Here is a 22,862-nt window from a genome sequence, read left to right on the forward strand (position 1 = left end):
CCAGATGAGGTCTCACCTAGGCTCTATATAACTGTAGCAAGATATCCTTACTCCTGTCCTCAAATCCTCTCGCAATGAAGGCCAACATGCCATTTGTCTTCCTAATTGCTTGCTGCACCTGCATGCTAGCTTTTAGTGACTTGTGAACAAGGACACCCAATTCCCTTTGGACACCTGCACTTCTCAGCCTCTCACCATTTAAGAAACATTCTGTCTTCTTGTTTTTTCTATCAAAGTGAACAACTTCACACTTGTTGACATTATATTCCATCTGCCATGTTCTAGCACATTCATTTAGCCTATCCAAGTCCTTTGAAGCCTCCTTGCATCCTCCTCACAATTTACATTCTCACCCAGTTTGGTGTCATCAGCAAATTTGGAAATAATACAATTGGTCTCTACATCCAAATCATTTATACAGATTGTGAACAGCTGTGGACCTTGCACAGATCCTTGCGGTACCCCACTAGTAATAGCTTGCCATCCTGAGAATGATCCATTTATTCCTACTCTCTGCTTTTTTTCTGATAGCCAATTCTCAATCCACACTAGTATGTTTCCCCCAATCCCATGTGCTCTAATTTTGTTTGCTAATCTCCTGCGTGGGACCTTATCAAAAGCCTTTTGAAAATCCAAATACACCATATCCATTTGTTCTCCTTTAACTGTACTACAAGTAACATCCATAAAAAACTCCAACAAATTTGTCAACATAATTTCCCTTTCATAAACCCATGTTGACTCTGCCCAATTTTACCATCCTTTGCTAAATGTCCAGTTATCACATTCTTTATAATAGATTCACACATTTTCCTACCAAGATGTCAAACTAACAGGTCTGTAGTTCTCCATTCTCCCTCTTCCTCCCTTCTTAAATAGTGGGGTTACATTTGCTACTTTCCAATCGGCAGGAACCTTTCCAGAATCTAAAGAATTTTGAAACATAACCACCAATGCACCCACTATCTCTCTAGCCACCTCCTTCAACACTCCAAGAAGAAGCTCATCTGGTCCAGGGGATTTATCAACCTTCAATCCAGTTAGCTTTTCAAGTACTAGCTCTCTACTATTACTAATTTCTTTTAGCTCCTCAGTTTCACAAGCCCCTTGGTTGCCTAGCATTTCTGTGAGATTTTCTGTATCTTCCTCCGTGAAGACAGACACAAAGTAAAACTGTTTGGTTTCTCTGCCATTTCCCTGTTCTCCACTATAAATTCTCCTGTGCCCACCTGTAATAGGCCCACATTTGTCCGAGCTAATCTTTTCCTTTTCACGTACCTAAAGAAGTTTTTACAGTCTGCCTTTATGTTCCTCGCTAGTTTGCATTCACATTCTATTTTCCCTACCTTAATCAGTTTCTTGGACCTCCTTTGCTGGGTTCTAAATTGCTCCCTATCCTCAGACGTGCCACTTTTTCTGGCATCCTTATAAGCCATTTCCTTCAATGTAAAGTAATCTTTAATTTTTTTCATTAACCATGGTTGATTTTCCTTTCATTTTGGGTGTTTGCACCTTCGATGAATGTATATCTGTTGTAGATTTTGTAGTATTTCTTTAAATCCTAACCATTGCCTGTGTACTGTCAAATCTTTTAGCATATTTTTGCAATCCACCATAGCCAACTTGCCCCTCATACCTTCATAATTTCCTTTCTTCAGATTCAAGACCCTAGTTTCAGAATGAACTGTATTGTATTCAAACTTTTGGTGAAATTCTATCCTATTATGGTCACTATTTTCCAAAGGCTCCTTTACAGCAAGGTTATTAATTAGCCCTTCCTCATTACACAGCACTAAATCCAATATAGCCCAATCCCTAGTTGGCTCCTCAATGTACTGCTCCAGAAACCCATCTCGTATAGACTCCAGGAATTCCTCCTCCAGAGCAATTGTGCTGATTTATTAACCCAGTCTATGTGTAACTGAAGTCACCCATTATTACTGTAATACTATAACACCCATGCATCTCTAATTTCCTGATTTATACTGTGCTCGACATTACCACTACAGTTTGGTGGCCTATAAACAACTCCCACCAATGTTTGCTGCCCCTTGCTGTTTTTTAGCTACACCCAAACTGATTCTACATCTTGATCCTTCGATCTAAGGTCCTCTCTTACCAATGTACTGATCTCTATTAAGAATGCTACCCCACCTCCTTTTCGCCTATCCTTCCTAAATGCCGAATATCCTTGGATATTTAGTTCCCAATCTTGGTCATTCTTTAGCCACGTCTCCATAATGGCAATTAAATCATACCCATTTACCTCAATTTGTGCATTCAAATCATCAACTATTTTGCGATTTTTTTTTTCATTCACAGGATGTGGGCTTCGCTAGCTGAGCCAGCATTTATTGCCCATCCTTAGTTGCCCTTGAGAAGGTGGTGGTGAGCTGTGTTCTTGAACCGCTGCAGACCATGTGGTGTAGGTACACCCACAGTGCTATTAGGGAGTTCCTAATGCTACATGCATTCAGATAGAGAACTTTTAATTCTGCTTTTTTAACTTTATTCTCTATTCTGATCCTATTTGATGCTTGTCTATGCTTTGTCTTCTGTTTTTGCTTTCTACTTTTCTACTTCCTTTTACAGTTTTGCTTCCTTCGAATCTGAGCTCCCTCTCAGGTTTCCATGCCCCTGCTACTCTAGTTTAAACCCTCCCCAACAACACTAGTGAACCTCCCTGGATGTTAGTCCCGGTCTTGATAAAATGCAGCTCATCCGTCTTGTACAGGTCTCACCTGCCCCAGAACCGGTCCTAATGCCTCAGAAATCTGATGCCCTTCCTCCTGCACCAGTTCTCCTGCCATGTGTTCAATTGCTCAATTCTCCTATTTCTATGCTCACTAGCACATGGGACTGGAAGTAATCCTGAGATTACTGCTTTAGAGGTCCTGCTTTTCAACCTCCTTCCGAGCTCCCTGAAATCTGCTTTCAGGACCTCATCCCCCTTCCTACCTAAGTCATTGGTACCAACATGGACCATGACTTCTGGCTCTTCACCCTCCCCCCGAAGAATGTCCTGAAGCCACTGTGTGACATCCTTGACTAACTCCTTTAAGAATCTCCTTAAAATATATATTTTTGAAGATGCTTTTAGTCACCTACCCTAATATATCCTTCTTTGGCTCAGTGTCAATTTTTGTCTTATTCACTTCTGTGAGGTCCCTAGAAGGTTACAGGCATAAGGAGGAGTGAGGACATGGAGGGATTTGAACTCACAGCTGAGAATTTTAAAACTGAAGCCATGTGGTCCAAAAGCAAATCTAGGTCAGTAAGCACAGAAGTAATGGATGAGCAGGACTTGGTGAGCATTAGAATACAGGAATGATGAGCTCATGTTTATGGAAGGTGGAAGATGCATGGCCAACAGGAGAGCACTGTAGTCCATAGATAACTATTTTTAAATACATTTATTCCTTTTGTGAATATTTAGTTATCTAATGATCAATCCAAATCTACAGTGCAAAATCTGAAAAGCTGTTCTGCTGGCACAGCAGGATATAAAAATGGAACTGCAACATTTTAACCTTTTGTATCTAGTGAGACTTGTGCTGGCAGCAAAAAACTTAATTTCCGCCTTCCAGTACTTCCAATAATACAATGCATTTTTCGTGCTTAAAAAATTGAATTATCCGCTTACATTAAACAACATAAGTGACACAATGAAGAGGAAATTTAGTGCTGAAAATTGAATCATCAGACAACTGAATGAAGCAACTTTGAATTAGGAAAAGTAGACTGGATTTTTCTTCACAATTTTTTAAGCATACATTATACATCCCATTATGCCAAGGATATAAAAACCATGGAAAAGTACAACAATCCTTGACTAGAAAGATGCCAGATCTAAGAAATTATCATAAATGAGACAAAGAATTAAGCTTTTTCATTGAAATAGAAATTAAGAAGGTATCCAATAAAACTGAACATCTTGGAGATCATCATGAGCCACAAGCTTAACTGGACCAACCATATCAACATTATGGCTATAAGAGCGAAGCAGAAGCTGGGAATTCCATGACAACTGGCTGACTTCTTTGTTCCCCAAAACCTCTCAGCTTGTCTAACGTCTAAAACTGACAGGAATGTGATGGACACTCACTACTTGCCACCAAAATACTTATGAAGTTTGATATCATTCAGGACACAGTACTTTTCTTGATCAGCTCATGTATCCTCATCACCAATGCACTACAGGATTCACTGCATGAACTCGTCCTGGTTACCTTGACAGCACTCCATTCCTTGCAGGCTGTATTACTGAGAAGGACAAGAGCAGCAATGTCATGAGAATACCATCACCGTGCAGGAGAGCACGTGAGCAGCAGCACCAGGAATACCTAAAATTGGGGTTTCCAACCTACTGAAACCACAACACAGGACTACATGCATGGTAAACAGCAGACGCAACAAGCGACAGCCAGAGCTAAGCAATCGTACAAGCAATAAATCAAATCATTGATTTGATCTATGATCCTGCCACATCCAGTTGTGAATGGCGATGGGCAATTAGGCAACTAACCAGAGGAGGAGGTTCCACAAGAATCCCCATCTTCGATGGCAGAGCTGAGCATATCAGAATAAAAGGCTGAAGAATTTTCAAACATCTTCAGCCAGAAGTGCTGAGTAGATGATCCATTTCATCCTACTGATGTCCCCACCATCACAGATGCCAGTCATCAGCCAATTCAAATCACTTCAAGTGATATGAAGAAATGGCTGATGGCACAGGATAGTGCCCTGACAACATCCCAGCTGCACCACTGAAGACTTGTGTTCCAGACTAGCACCAGAACTAACCATGCCCCGAGCAAAGCTGCCAGTATAGCTACAACACGGGCATCCACCCAGCAATTTGGAAAATTGCTCAGGTTTGTCCTGTCCACAAGAAGTAGGTCAAATCCAACTTGGCCAAGTACCGCCCCATCAGTTTACTCTCAAGCATCAGTAAAGTGAGGGAAGATGTCGTCAACAGCGCTATCAAGCAGCACTTGCTCAGCAATAATCTGCTCACTGTTGTTTGGTTCTGACAGAGTCACTTGGCTTCAGATCTCATTACAACCTTGGTCTAAATATTGGCAAAGAGCTGGGCTCCATAGGTGAGGTAAGAGTGATTACCCTTGACATTTGACCAAGTTTGGCATCAAGGGGCCCTAGCAAAATTGAAGTCAATGGGAATCAGAGGGAACATGCCTCTCTGGTTAGAGTCATACCTAGCACTAAGGAAGGTGGTTGTGGTTGGTGGAGGCCAACCATCTCAGCTACAGCACATGGCTGCATGAGTTCCTTAGGCTAGTGTTCTAGGCCAAACCATCTTCAGTTGCCTCATCAATGCTCTTCCTTCCATCAAAGTCAGAAATGGGGATGTTCACTGATGATTCACAACTCCTCAGATACTGAAGCAGTCTGTGTCTGCATGCAGCAAGATATGGGCAACATTCAAGCTTGGGCTGATAAATGGCAAGTTGCATTCACACCACACAAGTGCCAGGCAATGACAATCTCCAACAAAAAGAAATTATAGCCACACACCCCACCCCCCCACTTGATGTTCATGAGCATTAGCTTCGCTGAATCCCACACCATCAACATCCTGGGAGGCCACCATTGATCAGAACCTTAACTGGGTCAGCCTTACAAATAGTGTATTTTCAAGAGCAGGACAGAGGCTGGGAACTTTGTAGTGAGTAACTCATCACCTGACTCCCCATTGCCTGTCCACCAGCCAGAAGGCACAAGTCAGGAGTGTGATGGAATGAACTCCACTTACCTGGATGAGTGCAGCTCCCAAAACACTCAAGAAACTAGACACCATCCAGATCAAAGCAACCACTTGATTGGCACCCCATTCACCACCTTAAATATTCACTCCCTCCACCACCGACACAGTATGGTGGCAGTGTGTACCATGTACAAGAAGCACTGTAGCAACTCAACAAGCAAGGCACCTTCAACAGCACCTTCCAAACCCATGATCTCTATTTGCTAGAAGGGCAAGGGCAGCAGATTCATGGGAACACCACCACCAGCAAGTCCCCCCACCACCCCAAGTCATGCACCATTCTGACTTGGAACTACATTCCTGTTCCTTCACTGCCACTGGGTCAAAAATCTGGAACTTCCTTCCAAACAGCTTTGTGGGTGTGCTGCACCACATGGACTGCAGCAGTTCAAGAAGACAGCTCACCAACACCTTCTCAAGGGCAATTAGGGGTGGGCAACAAATGCTGCCTTTGCCAGTGACAATCCCATCCCAGGAGCTCATATATAAAAAAAAAACCCACTAAATTTACCTGCAATTTACTTGACTTGACTTGGGCACATTGCCATTCCTCCATTGTCAGTGAAAATATATGGCAAAGTGTAGAAATATTGAATTTCCATTTTAATAGCAGTGGAACAAGCACTATGGGACAAAAAATCTCTCTGGTTTTAAAATTTATCACAACAAACAGAATTTGGCAGAAACACTATAGCAACACAAAACAGCTCTCTGACTCTATTCAGACGTCAATAAGCTTCTCCTTTTCTACTGAATATTTACATTTCCCTGCTGACAACAAATTCCAGGAAATCTAATGACGTCAGCAAGCTGAACTCAATAGGCTGAGGAATCTACAATCCAAAATACACAGAAAGGAGGGAAAGTACATAAACAAATTCTTCATTAAAGCAACTGCTTAGAAAATTACTGCACACCTGACATTTAACTACTTCACAAGACAGACAAATCATGCTTCCTTGAATTGATTTATACCAAACATGTTTAACTGGTTTAATAAATCTTCTAGAATGTATCATTCGTTCAATAGTAGAAAATTTAAACTGGTCTAGCAGAAAGCCTTTACAGCAAAATACATGATATCTGTGTGAAACTTAAAGCTATGAGATACTTCTCAGAGAACAAACAGCAAATAAACTTTGATACAAGGCACATCTTATATATTTGTACCTAACCAAAAGGCTTTTTGCCACATTGGGAAAATATCATTAACACTACAAAATAGAAAGAATGACATTTATTCCTTTCACTTATTAATGCTAAATTGCTTCAAAGCAAAAAACAATTTTTCAGTAGACTGAATGAGAAAAAATTTCAACTATGCTAATATGTTAATATTCTCAAAATACAGATATGCAGTGCCAGAACTGGAAATTGAATATGCAAGTTTACCTATTTACTGAAGTATTCAAAAGTTATAAGTTCCCTCTTTTACATTTAGAAATGGTATAGTATCTTGCTGTTACTTTACCTGTTTCTGTATCATCCTGTGTCACAGCCATGCCTAACCCTCACTTTGCAGACTGCTTCTTATCTCTCCCCATCCATTCTATGTGAAAGGTTCTTAGGCAACAAGCTTTTATAGGATTACAGTAAGAAACAATGACATCAGAGTGACATCATTGCCTTTCAACAACAGGTTCCTAACTGGATCCTTCCTATGCTGCGAAGGTCAAAAACAATAAGTTGCCATTGTACATTGTTCGATAACTTTCATTATAATGTTTTCATTATTTACACACATTATTATTTTTAAGAAGGTAAAGCATGCCTGCTCTGTTGAACAATTTAGTTTGACAAGGATAAATATTAAAGTCATTTTAACTCTCAGACAGAATTACAGCTTTCTTTATTTTCTATATTCTATATTTTCTATATTCTAGAACAATAAAGTTCTACAGCAAAGAAAATACTTTGAAGAAATCTTAACAATAATCAAGTGAAGCATTTGTTGGATAAATGTTGCTTATTTAGAAAGGGCTCCAACTTTTAACATTTAACAGCTTTCAACAATTTTTCCACACATAAAAGACAAATGCTTGCCATATTGCCTTAATACCTACAGAAAAAATACACTTGTTTAACTTTGAAGAAACATGATGGCGGAATTTTCCAGTTCTGCCAGCAGCGGGTTTCGTGGCAGGCAGGAGGGGAAAATTCAGAGAGAGGTCAAAAGTTGGAATCCAGGTGGAGGGAAATCAATTCAAGGGGCAGAATTTTGCCCTTGGTGGGCGGGTGGGCCCCACTGGCTCGGCGGCAGGCGGGCAGCCAAACTCCGCTGCTGAAACGGGGCCCGCTGCCATTTTGAGTGGGCAGACCAATTAAGGCTACCCCAGCAGCCTGCCCGACAGGAAGCGCTATGCGCTTTCTGTGCGGGGGGAAAGGAATCCCCAACTGTCAAAGTGCAATTTTTCGCACATGCGCGAAAGAGCACACTGCTCCCTGAGACCAGGGAGATTACTGACAGCTAAAAAAACTCCAAAAATATAAAAATATAAAAATTATTAACATGTCCCCCTCATGTGACAATGTCACATGAGATGGGACATGTTAATAAGAAACACATAAACTTTATGAAACTTTTAAAAAATGGACATGAAACCTCATCCCGCCAGTGGATGAGGTTTCATGTATTATCAGAAGCCTGCTGGGACTCCTGGCCTGCCCACCAGCCTTAAGGTTGGACAGGCAGGGTCTTTAACAATCTTAATTAGCCTGTCAATGGCCTTAATTGGCCATTGACAGGTCAGCGGGCGGACAGCTGATTTTGCTGTCTGCCCGCCTTCCTGAAAATTTAAAGAGACCGGGATGACGTTGGGGGTTCCTCCCGACGTCATCCCGCATCATTTTTCCGTTGGCAAGCGGGCCCCGCTCCCAAATCGCCGACGGGAAAATCCTGGCCAAGATTTTTTCCCTCACCACTTTCATGGCAGGTTGAGGGGGGGGTTGGGTTTCCAGCTGATCTACATTGGGAACGCCATTTGCATGCATTACTATGTCACGAATACTCATTAAAAACATAACTCACCAGAATCACATTCCTCCTCCCAACTGCACACCACGCCAGTGGGAAATTAGACCGGTCTAAATCATGACCAGATATAAGTGGTGTGCAGCTGTCTGTCCTCAATTTGCTCATGACTTAGAAATGAGTGCAACATTCAAAAGCTAACTACAACAGCGCTACTCTGGTTTCTCAACAATGCCAGTGTTATACCACGCTGGTGGGGTGTAGGGTTGCTCTGCTCACGGTGGGTGCCTCTGTACTCTGGGAGGAGAGCTCTCAGTGTGTGCTGCACACTGAAACAGAGACCAGCAAAGACATAGCGGTCAATGGGGTATGGTGGGTGAAGAGGCATATCAGGATGCATCATGGGATTACCCAGGTTTGGCCAAGATGTGGATATATGTTATGTGTTTGCAGTTTAGAAAAAAACTAGAGTGCATATGACCTTTTGGCCAGGACTGGAAGCTGATAACTAGCCTGTGGATTAGTCCATGATAAGCTAAGGAATGTGACTTGTGGGTCAGGATAAAATAAGTTGATGAATGGTCTATGAGTTATACTGTAATAAACGGACCTCAGGGTCAAGATATGCAGGTGACTAGGCAGCAAAATATCAGGATAGATAAGCAAACTTCATGTTTTGGAATGAACTGTGAACACCGTTTGTGCTAAAGGTCAGGTCATTCAGTGATTGTTTTGCAAATTCCTCCGGAACTGCGGAGATGGTGAACGGTCATTCTGTGTTTATGTTGTAGACTCATTTGTAATTAAGGATGTAACAATTAGACATACAAGATAAGAACATTGTGAGTTAATGATGAGTTACCTCAAAAGATGGGGTAAAAGGATGTGAGCGCGTTGGAGAAGAGGTTTACAAGAATGGTTCCAGGGATGAGAAACTTCAGTTATGAAGGTAGATTGGAGAGGTTGGGAACGTTCTCCTTGGAAAGGAGAAGGCTAAGATGAGATTTGATAGAGATTTCAAAATCATGAGGGGGCTGGATAAAGTAGATAGGGAGAAACTGTTCCCGCTCGTCAAAGGATCAAGAACAAGAGGGCACAGATTTAAAGTGATTTGCAAAAGAACCAAATGTGATGTGAGAAAAAACTTTTTCACACAGTGAGTGGCTCAAGTATGGAATGCACTGCCTAGAAGTGTGGTGGAAGCAGGTTCATTCAAGAGGGCCCTAGATGATTATTTGAATAGAAACAATGTACAAGGGTATGGTGAAAGGGGAAAGGTTTAGGGGGAACATTAGGGAGAACTTCTTCACTCAGAGAGTGGTGAGAGTGTGGAACGAGCTACCATCTGACGTGGTAAATGCGGGCTCACTCTTAAGTTTTAAGAACAAATTAGATAGATACATGGATGGGGGAGGTCTGGAGGGTTATGGACTAGGTGCAGGTCAATGGGACTAGCGGAATAATATTTTGGCACAGACTAGAAGGACCGAATGGCCTGTTTTTCTGTGCTGTAGTGTTCTATGGTTCTATGGAAAAGACAGGGGAAAGCACTAAGTCGTAATATTTATTCGGAGAGCTGGTGCAGACACGATGGGCTGTATGGTCTCCTTCTGCATCGTAACGATTCTGTGATATATAACTGACAGAAAATGTGTAACTTCGAATAGCCTTTTAGAGCATTCTGAAAGAGTATTTCCTTGTGTACAGGTACTAAATAAAGAACTGCTGCTGATCTATCTAAAACCGACTGTGTTGAGTGTCTTTTAGATACTCCACAATAGTGGGGCTGAGGGTGGGGGCCAGACGATGGCAAGCAGAGGGGAGACCGAGGGTGGAGAAGCTGGAGCCCTATATGGAAGATGAGAAAGCAGACACAGAAGGGGGTGGATGAAAATCGAACTGTATGAATGGGAGGGGATGTACACAGACTCTGAAATGGCAGAGGGGTGGGTGGTGGGGGCTGTGTTAGTGTGCACAAGAGGGATGAGTTGCACAGAGACTCATGGATGTGGGGTGTGGGGGAAGGAGACTGTGTTGTGATAAGTCAAGAAGGAATGAGAAAGCTCATTGAAAGACAGTCATAGTCCCCGGTCTGGGGCCGAGGAGTTAGAGTGACAGATTAAAGGCAGTCTTGGGGTTTTGTGTACTTTATCGTCAGGGTGAGTGATTAAAGGCAGTCCTGGGGCTTTGCGGGTCATGCTATAGGGCTATGCATTGCATGTACGTCGTAGTCCTATCCAAGGCCTGTGTGCTCAATGGGAATAAGGCACAGCTTGGTGTGCAGGGTGTGTTCATTGTGCTCATGGGTGGTGATGGGATTGTCTGGCTCAGTACTGGGCTGAAGATGGGATGGCCATGGTTAGGGAAGGCATCTTCAGCCTGTAAATGGTGAAAAGGTAATGGGAGGTGGGGAATACTCAAAGCTCTCCTGGTTGGGGGGGGCGGTGGGGTTTCTCCTCTGCATGTCACTGTGCACATAGCCTCAAGATGGGAAAGAGTGAGGTCCACATGGGGCATGGGGACATCAGCAAAGATGGGCTCAAGTGTGGGAGGGCTGAAATAGACACCACAATAACAATAGGATCTAGGGTTACTGGGAAGGCTGGAGAATAACGGGAGGGAGCACGACTTGCACATTGTGAGGTTCCAGAAAGATTGGATAGACCTGAACACTGACGGAGGAGGGTCGAAGCTGATCTCGAAGTAGAAATGCAACACCACCATCTTGAAACCCCAAAGTTATTGCGCAGTTTGAAATCAAAATTGGAAAAGAATCTGCACGGGAGGGGTCTGAGGCAGAGTGGGAGGAGCCCACAGCTGGACTAAGAGGTCCTTTCAGGGGGCACCCTCACACTGCTTAGAGTCACAACATTAAAATAGAGTCAGAGCTGACAGAAAAGAGGAAGACTTCCTTGAAAAGGCGCAATTGGAGCCACTGCCTTTTGATGCGCTTTAACGAGAGACTGCAGAAGTCATTGGCTTCATAATACAGTTGCTTCATTTGAGCACTAACAGAGAGGTACGTGAGAATGGAAAATGCAGGCAACCATAAAGGAAGCACAGCTGCTGCATATTTGCCAGGTCATCAAAGAAAGTCTTTAATGTGCTTTCTCCAGTTGGCATGGATAACGGACCAAAGGGCATCCAGTCATTGCTGAAGTGCAAGTTGAGCTTAATTGGTATACCAGATCAGAGATTGCACGAGTGCCTTTGGTAAGGTGGCACATTTCATGAATGCTTCCAAACCTTTTCCAACCCCTGTGGGATGAGATGTCAAGTATCAGGGTTGGCATCTTGGTCACCTAGAGAAGTGAGTTTGTGCCTCAGCTACAAGGCTGTATCAACGAAAAGCTAGTAGCACAGACACAGCTCTAGGGCATGACAGTGGCTTTCTACATGCAAGTGGGAGGTCTACTATATTTGCTCAGTATTCATTAATCTGTTGCATCCATCAGTCCACAGGTGGACGGAGGATTGAATAATGGAGCCTGCGTTCAATGCTGCCTTCTTAATAGCAGTGAGGAGGAGAAGGGCCTGGTGCCAACTAGCACAGGTCTGAGAGGAGGACCTGTCTGAAATCCATGGTCCAGAGGATCCCCAGAAAGACCCAGAGGATGAGTAGGTTAGATCCATCCCATGTAGGAGACTCGCGTGACCAAGGAAGAGTTTCCTATCTAGAGATGAGCAAAAAACAATGCCGCACTTGTCAAGAGATGTGGTGGATCATATCTGCCACATTCTGCGGGAGGATCTGGGAGGACATCCCATGCCAGTGCTCCTGAAGGTCACCACCACGCTCAGTTTATTTGCCTGCAGATCATTCCAAGGATCTACAGGGGACCTATGCGGCATCTCACAGACCTCAGCACATAAATGTATCAAGGAGGTGACAGATGCCCTCTACAGTAAGGCTCATCGTTTTGTGAAGTTCACACTCGATGAAGCATTTGGACCACTCAGGTGGGACTCTGCAGTACTCTCCAAAGGGGCTGTTCCACATAACCGTGGTCTGTTGCTTCACAAACTGGCGCTTCAAAAGGGGATCCCTTGCCAGAGGGAGATTTGGGGGAGGCTGAGAGCTCTTCGGGCGAGGGAGGGCAGGAACAGCAGGAACCTGAAGAGGGAGATCAGGGTCAGCTTCCACGTGAGGATGCCATTGAAGAAGCAGGATGTGGAAGATGTGCTCATGCCACACTTATAGCCACAAGATTCCAGGAGGAGTAAGGTGCAGGCAACATTCCTCTGTTCCTTAGTGCCATGCCAGTGCACTGAAAGGCCTTTACAACCAGTAACATAGAGAGCAAGTTCAGCATTTGGACTTGCACCTTCAACCCTCTATCTCTATCTCTAGTCTTTGGAAAGATCAGCAGCAAACCCTGTACCCATGTGGTCTGGGAAGTAAAAGTTGGTAGACAGTGCAAACGCTGCGTCACAGGACTTGATGCAGTCGTTACCACCTTCATGAGAATTTTTTAGCAGACATTATGATGCGCGCATGGTTGGAGAGACCATCATGGCTGCAGGTCTTGTGCTTTGGCAGTACCAATGATAACAGCCATCTGATTTTGAAAAACAATCACTGCTAACCCTCCAAGGCTATTGAGCATGATTAATGGGCCGAATGGCCTTCTGCAGGCAAAGATTCTGTGATTCTGTGAACTCCATGTTGTCTTGTAAGGATAGAGGTTACTAATGCATTTTGAAAACACTTCCAGTAAAGAGTTTGACACATCTCCCTGACATAACACAAGGGTCGAGTAACTATCAGGAGTCAGCTACATATCACAGGAATGTGAGGCTCACAAAGGGAGGCAATCACTGAGTGGGAGCATGGCTCACCCTCATAATAAGAGAGTGCACAGATGCATTTGCATGACGCTTTCAAGTAACAAGACCATTCTTGTGAACAGCAAATGTATTTACAAAGGTGCATGATATATACAGTGATTGAACACCAGTGATCCAGAAGTAGTGTGTAAAGAGAATATCATTTTTCCTAATATTACTTTTGGATATTGTGAAGCAGGCGTGTGTGTGTGTCTAATTTAATTTAACTGAAGATAGTTAGACTGCAAGGTTTAATTCATCAAAGGGGTTAGGCGTAAAGCAGGCATTTTGAAATGGAGATGGGCGAGCTAAGATGAGATCCAAGTAAATACATGATGAATTGTTAGCTGTTGAACTTCAAAGAGGCATAATAGGAAGTTTTACCACGGAAAAAGTTGTAAAATAAGGCAAAGTTATTAAGTTTCTTTTTCCCGTAAGTGCCTACCATAATGACAACATGAAAGATTTTTATATTCTAGGAAAGGTAGCTTCCGAAGAAAGTTTAGAGATAAAAGGGAAGAAAATAAATTTAAGGGAAGATTGAAAGCTGTGTGAGGGTGTGGCCTTGTGACATCTCGAAAGGTGAATTGTGCAGAGACATAGCTGTGAAAAAGCAGCCTCTAGCCACCCCTGAGAAGTGCTTGCTTGTTCCAGAAAGCAAGGTTTTGCTTTAGCCTTGGATTTCCATTGTCAAAGGAGAGGAAAGCCCCGTGAAATACCTCCCTTATAGCAAGTGCGTGCCTTGTAGTAATATTACCGAATGTTTTATAGATTAAGAATCTATTTGGATTGTTGCCCAAAATGGGTGTTTATTTTTGAGTCTAGCTAAGTAGAAATCTTTCGGGAAATGTTATAAGACAAAATTTAACTGTGTAACTAATCTTGTGTGTTTAAGTTTACTTTTCTTTCATAATAAACATTTTAATTTAATATTTAAAATCTCCAAAAGTGGTAGTGGAATCTTTACTTCTGACTTCAGCGCACTTACCTTCTTGTAATAAAAAATACAAACTGCAAATCATTGTGATAGCTTGGCCAAGTTTCCCTTTGGGATTTGGTCAGCCCAGCAATATCCATCTGCCATATCACATCAGATGTCAAAGTTTCGTAATATTTCCTGGTACATCCGCAGCAGAGGTGGTGGCAGCCTGGTGACTGCTATGCCTTGATGTCTTTGATGACTTTGGCAGGAGTCTTCTAGAGGGCCAAGACCTGGAGGGCCCCAACCTGCTTTAGGTCACCTGCTGTGGGGCAGGTGCACCCTCCTCAGCCCATACAGCTGGAGATGATGGGATCACAGGTAGAGGGGATTGGGATTGGGTGGACATTTTTGCAGTCACCTGCATGGATGGCTCCTGAGCCTCCAGCTGCTGGTCCTCCTCCCTATGAGTGCCCAGGGTCCCTGCCTGACTCCCTGAAGAGAAGGGGCTCCTGGAGGGAAGTCAAGGAACCCCACCCCACCGCCTAGCTACCGATCGATCCTACCAATACTTATAGTGATGGAGTGCAGGTCCGAACGCAAAACTGGCATGAAGTGCTGGACCAAGGTCTCTGAGGCAGGCGCCACCCTTCCCACGGAAACCTCGAAGAGCTTGTATGTCAGAGTCACGATATTAGACAGAACACAGACGGACTCCTGCATCCTTTGCACTAGTCTGCTGAATGCCTCTCGCAACTCTGAATTTTCGCTGCCTGTTGTTGCATCTCAAACATGTTAGAGATGGCCGTTTGCAGAGGCTCATCATCTGACTCAGACGCAGTGGGTGCCTGATCTCCAGCAGTCCTCCGACTGCCAGAGACCAGTGCTGTCGCCACCTCCAACTGCTGCGGAGATGTGTCAGTGAGGCGTTTCCCCAGAATGTAGCCCCGAGCCTAATCTATAACCCATCGGGGTGTGTCTCTGTATTGGTGGAGGGTGCAGGTAAATTAAGTTACGGTTCTTCATCTGATGCATCCTCCTCTTGAGATGGCCTGGGAGCTGGGGCTTATGTTTGGACTGGAGCTCTGCCTGGGCCTGCTGGTGTCTGTAAGAGAGAGAGGATAAATTTAGTTCATATGCAGGCAGAATACAGCATTGCATGTCACTCACTGTGATTGTCAGGATGTGATCAACTCATGGAGGGCTCATCCATACTGGCTTGCTGGGAGAGGTCGATCGCGCCTTCCCGACAGGAGAAGGTCATCTTCACCTGCCAGCTTGACGGCATCCTCCTCAAACTGACACAGCTCCTGGACATCTGCCGCCCTCCTCCTGTCTGAGATTTCACCCTCCAGTTGTGGGTGAGCTTGGCCTGAAGGAAATAAATGGAATGAAACGTGATGAGAAGAGATGGAGGAGAGGCTGGGAAGCGTGCATGCCTGCTGTGTGCTGAGCCCTCCCAGTTAAGGGCTAAAGATGGAGTTTATCGGTATGATAGATCATAGATCACTGATTGTTGTAAAAACCCATCTGGTTCACCTAATGTCCCTCAGGGAAGGAAATGTGGCATCCGTACCCGGTCTGGCCTATACATGGCTCCAGATCCACAGCAATGTGGTTGACTCTCAACTGCTTTCTGAAATGGCCTAGCAAGTCACTCAGTTCAAGGCCAATTAGGGATGGGCAAGAAATACTGACCTTGCCAGTGATGCCCTCACCCCATGAAAGAATAAAGAAAAATTGCTGGTGATGTTGAAGTGCCTGTGAGAGAATCAGTGCTGATGTTTTCCCGGCTAATATAGTGTGAGATCCCTGTGCAGTGTAACCCTTTGAGTGCATGATGCCATTATGAAACTGTGAGATTGGCATGAGCTGAAGGTTGACTTACCCTGACGGAGCAGATGAAATCATTCATCCTCTTCCTGCACTGGATAACATTTCTTGGGCAGGTGCCCAATGAGCTGACCACCCTTGCAACCACCTCCCAGGCTGGCGAGAAGAGGCTGGTGGGCCTCCTGGAGCCATCACTCAGGTGGAGGACATCCCGGTGCTGGCAGACTCCGTGGATGAGGGCCTCAAGCGAGTCACTGCTGAATCTGAGAGCAGCTTTTTTTCTTCGTTGAAACCATCTCAAGAAGTTTCCTGCACACAGCTGGCCTGCTGTAAGTAACGTGCGTGGTCAGGTGGCGTGAAAATATGGTGCCTGGACCTTTGACCCCATTAGGTAACAGCGGGGCGGAGAGCTACTTGCTGATGTATAATTAATGAGCTTTCGAATGTGAACTCAGGCGTGAATTCCTGCCCACTACCCAACGGGAAACACGTCACAAAACCCGCTCACCAATGCACTTAGTCTCCGGAATGGAAAATTCCGCCTGATATTTCTACCCAGCATAAAATCTGACCCTTTGATTCTCCTTCCACTCAGACCAGCTCCGGTGATGTTACCTACAGTTTTATTCATTTTTATGTGGTGTAATTTGGTTTGGAAGTCAATCAAGAGCCACCTGACTTGCAGAAAATACACTACCAGTTGAACATGCAGCAAGAGTTTAATGTAGTTGTACTAGACCAGTAGCCCAGAAGTTGAGTTCAAATTTCATTATGATATATTGAATTCAGTTTCACAATTTATCTAGCAATTTGTGGACTAGCATAAAAAAAATTACCATGAAAGCTACTGCATTGTGGTAAAATCCCAATTGATTTACTCACGTGCTTCAAAGTAGGGAACCTGCACCCCCTAGCTAGTCTGGATTTTTACAACTCTAGTCCACACAGCGTGATAGACTTGGTGTCCTCTAAAGTAGCCTAGTCACTCAATTATACAAATAAAAACTCACAACAATTGGCAATGCCCAATAATGGGCTAAAATACCATCCTACCTGTGTTAATTATACACAGCTTTTTTTAAAAAACTACCTCTGGAGTCACTCAGCTCTGGATTCATGCCCAGGCTGTTTCAGACTGTAGATCGTTCCTTCCAGTCAGTGACAACACAAAACTACATAGCGTCATTAATATAAAAGAAAAGTACTAAGGGTGCTGCAGATATAAGTGCAAACGCACCAATACGTTATGTTGCTAATATTACGCCTCTACTCAGCTTGGCTTGTACTTAACTCTCTTCTACACTACATGGTTGATGCTGAATGCTCTCAGTAAATAGCCTAGCAATCCACAAAGTTGTTAAAAATATAATTAGAAAAAAAAATAAGAAAAGTAGGAGATGAGCCCATCAGCAACAACCCAGATATTGTATAACAACAGGATACATGAAATGCCAGCTGAGTTGACCCAATAACGTCTAGACACTGGTGCCCATCAGGAAAGTTGTTCCATAAGCAAACAAACCATCATCTTGCAATAGTTGTACTTTTAGAGTTGCATTTATCAGCCAACATCCCAATCCCCTCTGTCACCATTGCTAAATATGCACCCCACCCTGGCATTAGGACAGACCCACCAGAGGGAGGCGCAATGGTACACAGTCAAGTGCAAGTTCTCTACAGCACATGACTCTATTAAATACAAACGATTGAGGTATAACAATGACATGGCTAATCAAGATCAACTATTCTTTTGATCTGAAAATTTGGTACACTTCCGCACTGAAGCCAGAACTGAGAGAAACAAGATACATACAGGTTGTACTCAGTGATGAATTGCCAGACTAGACCTGTGTCAGGCATTGAGTTGACCTCATCCTCACTAACTCACCTGTCGTAGACAGATATATAAAACAGCATTGGTCAGACAATCCATTTGGAGACAGTTTCATCTCCATAATAAAGGCACCTCCATCAGATTGATGGATTTAGATCTGTTGGAGACTGGTTACCAGAGCTGCTTTGCAGGAATCGGCATTAGGACGATTACTCTTTACTAGGTCTATCAATGATCTAGATGCAGATGTTGAGGACCACAATCTGCTAGCTTGTTACTGCCAAATGACATTTAACTTGGAAAAGTGCAGTGTTACATACATCCTTTTTAATGCTTTTTCCCTCTGGATGTATATATACATCCAGAAGAGAAAACCATTAAAAGAGGCTAAGATAGATAGATATCTGTGCAAATTCTAGTGCATAGATCTTTAAAGATTCATAAGCAATGTCGTGAAGCAATACCTAAGGAGAATAAATAAAGTGCATTTACAGGACAACATCTTGCATTTCTATATCATACTATGGTATTTTCAATGTGTTATATAGGACAGATTAAGGATAGATCTGGGAGCTCAAAATCAGGACATTGGTAGCCAGTTCTAAGTGGTCATAGAACCAATAGATCAAAATCCTGGAACTCCCTCCCTGACACACTACTGGTATACCCACACCGCATGGTCTGAAGCAGTTCAAGAAGGCAGCTCACCATCATCTTCTCAAGGGCAATTAGGAATGGACAATAAATGTTGGCCTAGCCAACGACATCCACATCCCATGAACAAAATAATAAGCACTACAGCTCGACCACATCCAGTGAAGAATGATAATTGAGAGGCAATTAAATGGGAAGAACATGTGATATGAACATTCCCTCCCTCAACTATTGCAGAGCCCAGCACAAGTACAAAAGTCAAAGAATCATAGATCTAAGAATGATACAGCACAGGAGGCTTTGCAGCCCATTGTGCCTGTGCTAACTCTTGAAAACAGTTCAATTTCACAGCCCTTTTCTCACAAGCCTGTACTTTATTCCCCTTCAAATGTTTATCCAATTCCCTTTGTGAATCTGCTATCACCACCCATTCAGGTAATGTATTCCATATCATAACACACTGCATAAAAAAATTATTTTGTTTTTCTGCCAACTACCTTAAATCTGTGTCCTCTGGCTACTGATCCTTCTGCTACTGAAAAAGGTTATTGCAGAAAATAAAAGCTCATGGTGGAGGGGGTAACATATCGGCATGGATAGAAGATTGGCTAGCTAACAGGAAGCAGAGAGTTGGTATAAATGGGTCTTTTTCTGGTTGGCTGGATGTGATGAGTGGTGTGCCACAGGGACCTCCACCTTTTACAATTTAAATAAATGACTTGGATGAAGGGACTGAAGGAATGGTTGCTAAATTTGCTGACGACACAAAGGTAGGTAGAAGAGTAAATTGTGAAGAGGACATAAGGAGGCGATGAAGTGACATAGATAGATTAACTGAGTGGGCAAAGATCTGGCAAATGAAGTATAATGTGGGCAAATATGAAATCGTTCACTTTGGCAGGAAGAATAAAAAAGCTTATTATCCAAATGGTGAGAGATTGAGCTGTTCTGGTGGGACGGGCTTCACTTGAACCACGCTGGGACCAGTGTCCTGGTGAACCGAATAACTTGGGCTGTAGAGAGGGCTTTAAACTAAATAGATGGGGGGGGGGCGGTTCTGGAAAGGGGTTACATAGGCTTACAAAGCAAAAGGATATGGCAGCCTTGCGGGGCAGCAGGGGTAATCAGTGTGACAGAGAGAGACAGAGTGTGCAAATAAGGTCAAAGGGGGAAAAAAATGGTAAAAAGACAAAATTAATGGCCCTTTACTTAAATGCACGTAGTGTTCAGAACAAAATAAATGAATTAACGGCACAAATACAGGTTCATGGGTATGATCTTAAAACCCTTACGGAGACATGATTACAAGGAGATCAAAGCTGAGAACTAAATATTCAGGGGTATGTGGCTTTTCAAAAGGACAGGCGGGAAGGAAAGGGTGGTGGGGTATCTTTGTTAGTATGAGATGGAATAAGTATGATAGCAAGAAATGATCGTGGATCAGAAGATGCAGAATCTATATGGGCGGAGGTAAGAAATAACATGGGGAAGACACTTGTGGGTGTAGTCTATAGGCCCCCTGACAGTAGCTATACTGCAGGACAGAAAATAAATCTGGAGAAAATGAGGGAATGTAAAAAAGGCAGTACATTAATCATGGGTGACTTTAATCTTCATGTAGATTGGGAAAATCAAATTGGCAGAGGTAGACATGAGCAAGAATTCATAGAGTGTATTCAGGACAGATTCCTAGAGCAATACGTTGTGAATCCAACCAGGGATCAGGCTATTTTGGATCTGGTAATATGTAATAAGGCAGGTTTAATAAATGATCTCAGAGTAAAGGATCCCCTAGGAAACAGTGACCATAATATGGTAGAATTTAGCATTCAGATTGAGAGTGAGAAACTCGATTCGGAAACAACTGTGCTAACATAAATAAGGGTAATTACAATGGAATGAGGGCAGAGCTGGCTGGAGTTGACTGGGAACGCAGTTTAGCAGAAAAGACAGTTGATGAACGATGGCAGACGTTTAAGAAAATAGTTCATGACTCTCAACAAAGATATATCCTAGTGAGGAAGAAGGGTTCAAGGAAGGGGATAAACCAACCATGGTTAACCAATGAAGTTAAGGACAGTATCAAATTAAAAGAAAAAACATGCAACATGGCAAAGATTAGTGGTAAGCCAGAGGATTGGGAAAATTTTAAAAACCAACAAAAGATGACCCAAAAAAGAGAGGGAGAAAATAAACTTTGAGGGTAAACTAGCAAGTAATATAAAAACAGACAGTAAGAGCTTTAAATATATAAAAAGGAAGAGAGAGGCCAAAGTGAACATCAGCACCTTACAGAATGAGGCTGGGGAAATAATAATGGGGAACCAGGAAATGGCAGAGGAGTTGAATAAATACTTTGCTTCAGTCTTTACGGTAGAAGATACTAATAGCATTCCATAAATACTAAATAATCAGGGGGCAAAAGTGGGGGAAGGAAATAAATACAATAACTATCACTAGAGAAAAAGTACTAGGGAAACTAATGGGGCTAAAGGTTGATACGTCCTCTGGACCTGATGGGTTGCATCCTAGGATATTAAAAGAATTAGCTACAGAGATAGCGGATGCACTAGTAGTAATCTTCCAAGAATCCTTAGATTCTGGAGAAGTCCCAGAGGATTGGAGAATGGCCAATGTAACACCCTTATTCAAAAAGGGAGGGAGACAAAAAAGAGAGAACTAGAGGCCAGTTAGCTTAACATCTGATATTAGGAAAATGTTGGAGTTTATGACAAAGGATGTAATAGCAGAGCATTTAGAAATACATAATCTAATCAAGCAGAGTCAGCATGGCTTCATGAAGGGGAACTTATTTATTAGAATTCTTTGAGGAGGTAACAAGCAGGATAGATAAAAGGGAACCAGCAGATGTAATATATTTTAATTTCCAAAGGTGTTCGATAAGGCACCGCACATAAGGCTACTTAATAAATAAGAGCCCATGGTGTTGGGGGTAGTATATTAGTATAGATAGAGGATTGGCTAACCAATAGAAGACAGAGAGTTGGGATAAGGGGGCCATTTTCAGGATGGCAACCTGTAATTAGTGGAGTGCCACAGGGATCAGTTCTGGGTCCTCAATTATTTACAATATATATTAACGACTTAGATGAGGGAAGTGAATGTACTATGCGGATAACACAAAAATAGGTGGGAAGGCAAGTGATGAGGATGACACAAGGAGCCCACAGAGGGATATAGACAGGTTAAGTGAGTGGGCAAAAACTTGGCAGATGGAATATAATGTGGGAAAAAGTGAGGTTATGCACTTTGGAGAAGTGAGAGAGAATAGAGGAGCTGAATATTATTTAAATGGAGAAAGACTGCAGAAGGGTGCAGCACAGAGGGATTTGGGAGTCATTGTGCATGAATCCCAAAAAGCTAACGTATAAGTTCAACAGGTAATGGGGAAGGCAAATGGAATGTTGACCTTTATTTCAAAGGGAATGGACTATAAAAATAGGGAAGTCTTGCTAAAACTATGCAAGGCACTAGTTAGACCACACCTAGAATACTGTGAAAAATTTTGGTCCCCTTATCTAAGGAAAGATATACTGGCATTGGAAGCAGTCCAGAGAAGGTTCACTAGGTTGATCCCAGATATGGAGGGATTTTCTTATGAGGAGAGGTTGAGTAGGCTGGGCCTGTACTCATTGGAGTTTAGAAGAATGAGAGGCAGCCTTATTGAAACACATAAGATTTTAGAGGGCTTGACAGGGTAGACGTTGAAAAGTTGTTTCCCCTTGTTGGAGAGCCTAGGACCAGAGGACCTTATCTCAGAGTAAGGGGGCGCCTAGTTAAAACAGAGATGAGGAGGAATTTCTTCTCTCAGAGGGTAGTCAATCTGTGGAATTCATTACCACAGAGGGCTGTAGAGGCTGGATCCTTAAGTATATTCAAGGCTGGGATAAACAGATTTTTAATCAGTAAGGGAATCAAGGGTTATGAGGACAAGGCAGGAAAGTGGAGGTGAGGATTATCAGATCAGCCATGATCTCATTGAATGGTGGAGCAGACTCGATGAGCTGAATGGCCTACT

At 43.1% G+C, this 22,862-nt stretch overlaps 1 protein-coding gene across 7 annotated transcripts in view; it reads right to left on the reverse strand.

The window, feature by feature from the left end:
* The window catches only part of LOC144677377 (cAMP-responsive element modulator-like), a 146,332-nt gene that overhangs the window by 53,485 nt on the left and 69,985 nt on the right, over positions 1–22,862 (reverse strand). The window contains exon 1 of one of the 7 annotated variants that reach the window (XM_078537522.1): positions 7,257–7,385. The exons of 4 other annotated variants lie outside the window; for them this stretch is intronic. In XM_078537522.1, the coding sequence (XP_078393648.1) occupies positions 7,257–7,287 (31 nt within the window). In that variant the 5' untranslated portion in view covers positions 7,288–7,385. Of the gene's footprint in view, positions 1–6,296; positions 6,339–7,256; positions 7,386–22,862 lie in introns of those variants that run through there. 2 more of the 7 variants (XM_078537521.1, XM_078537527.1) reach the window with 2 other exon arrangements.

Source organism: Cetorhinus maximus, chromosome 3 (genome assembly GCF_964194155.1).
Source record: "Cetorhinus maximus chromosome 3, sCetMax3.hap1.1, whole genome shotgun sequence".
NCBI classification, from domain to species: domain Eukaryota; kingdom Metazoa; phylum Chordata; class Chondrichthyes; order Lamniformes; family Cetorhinidae; genus Cetorhinus; species Cetorhinus maximus.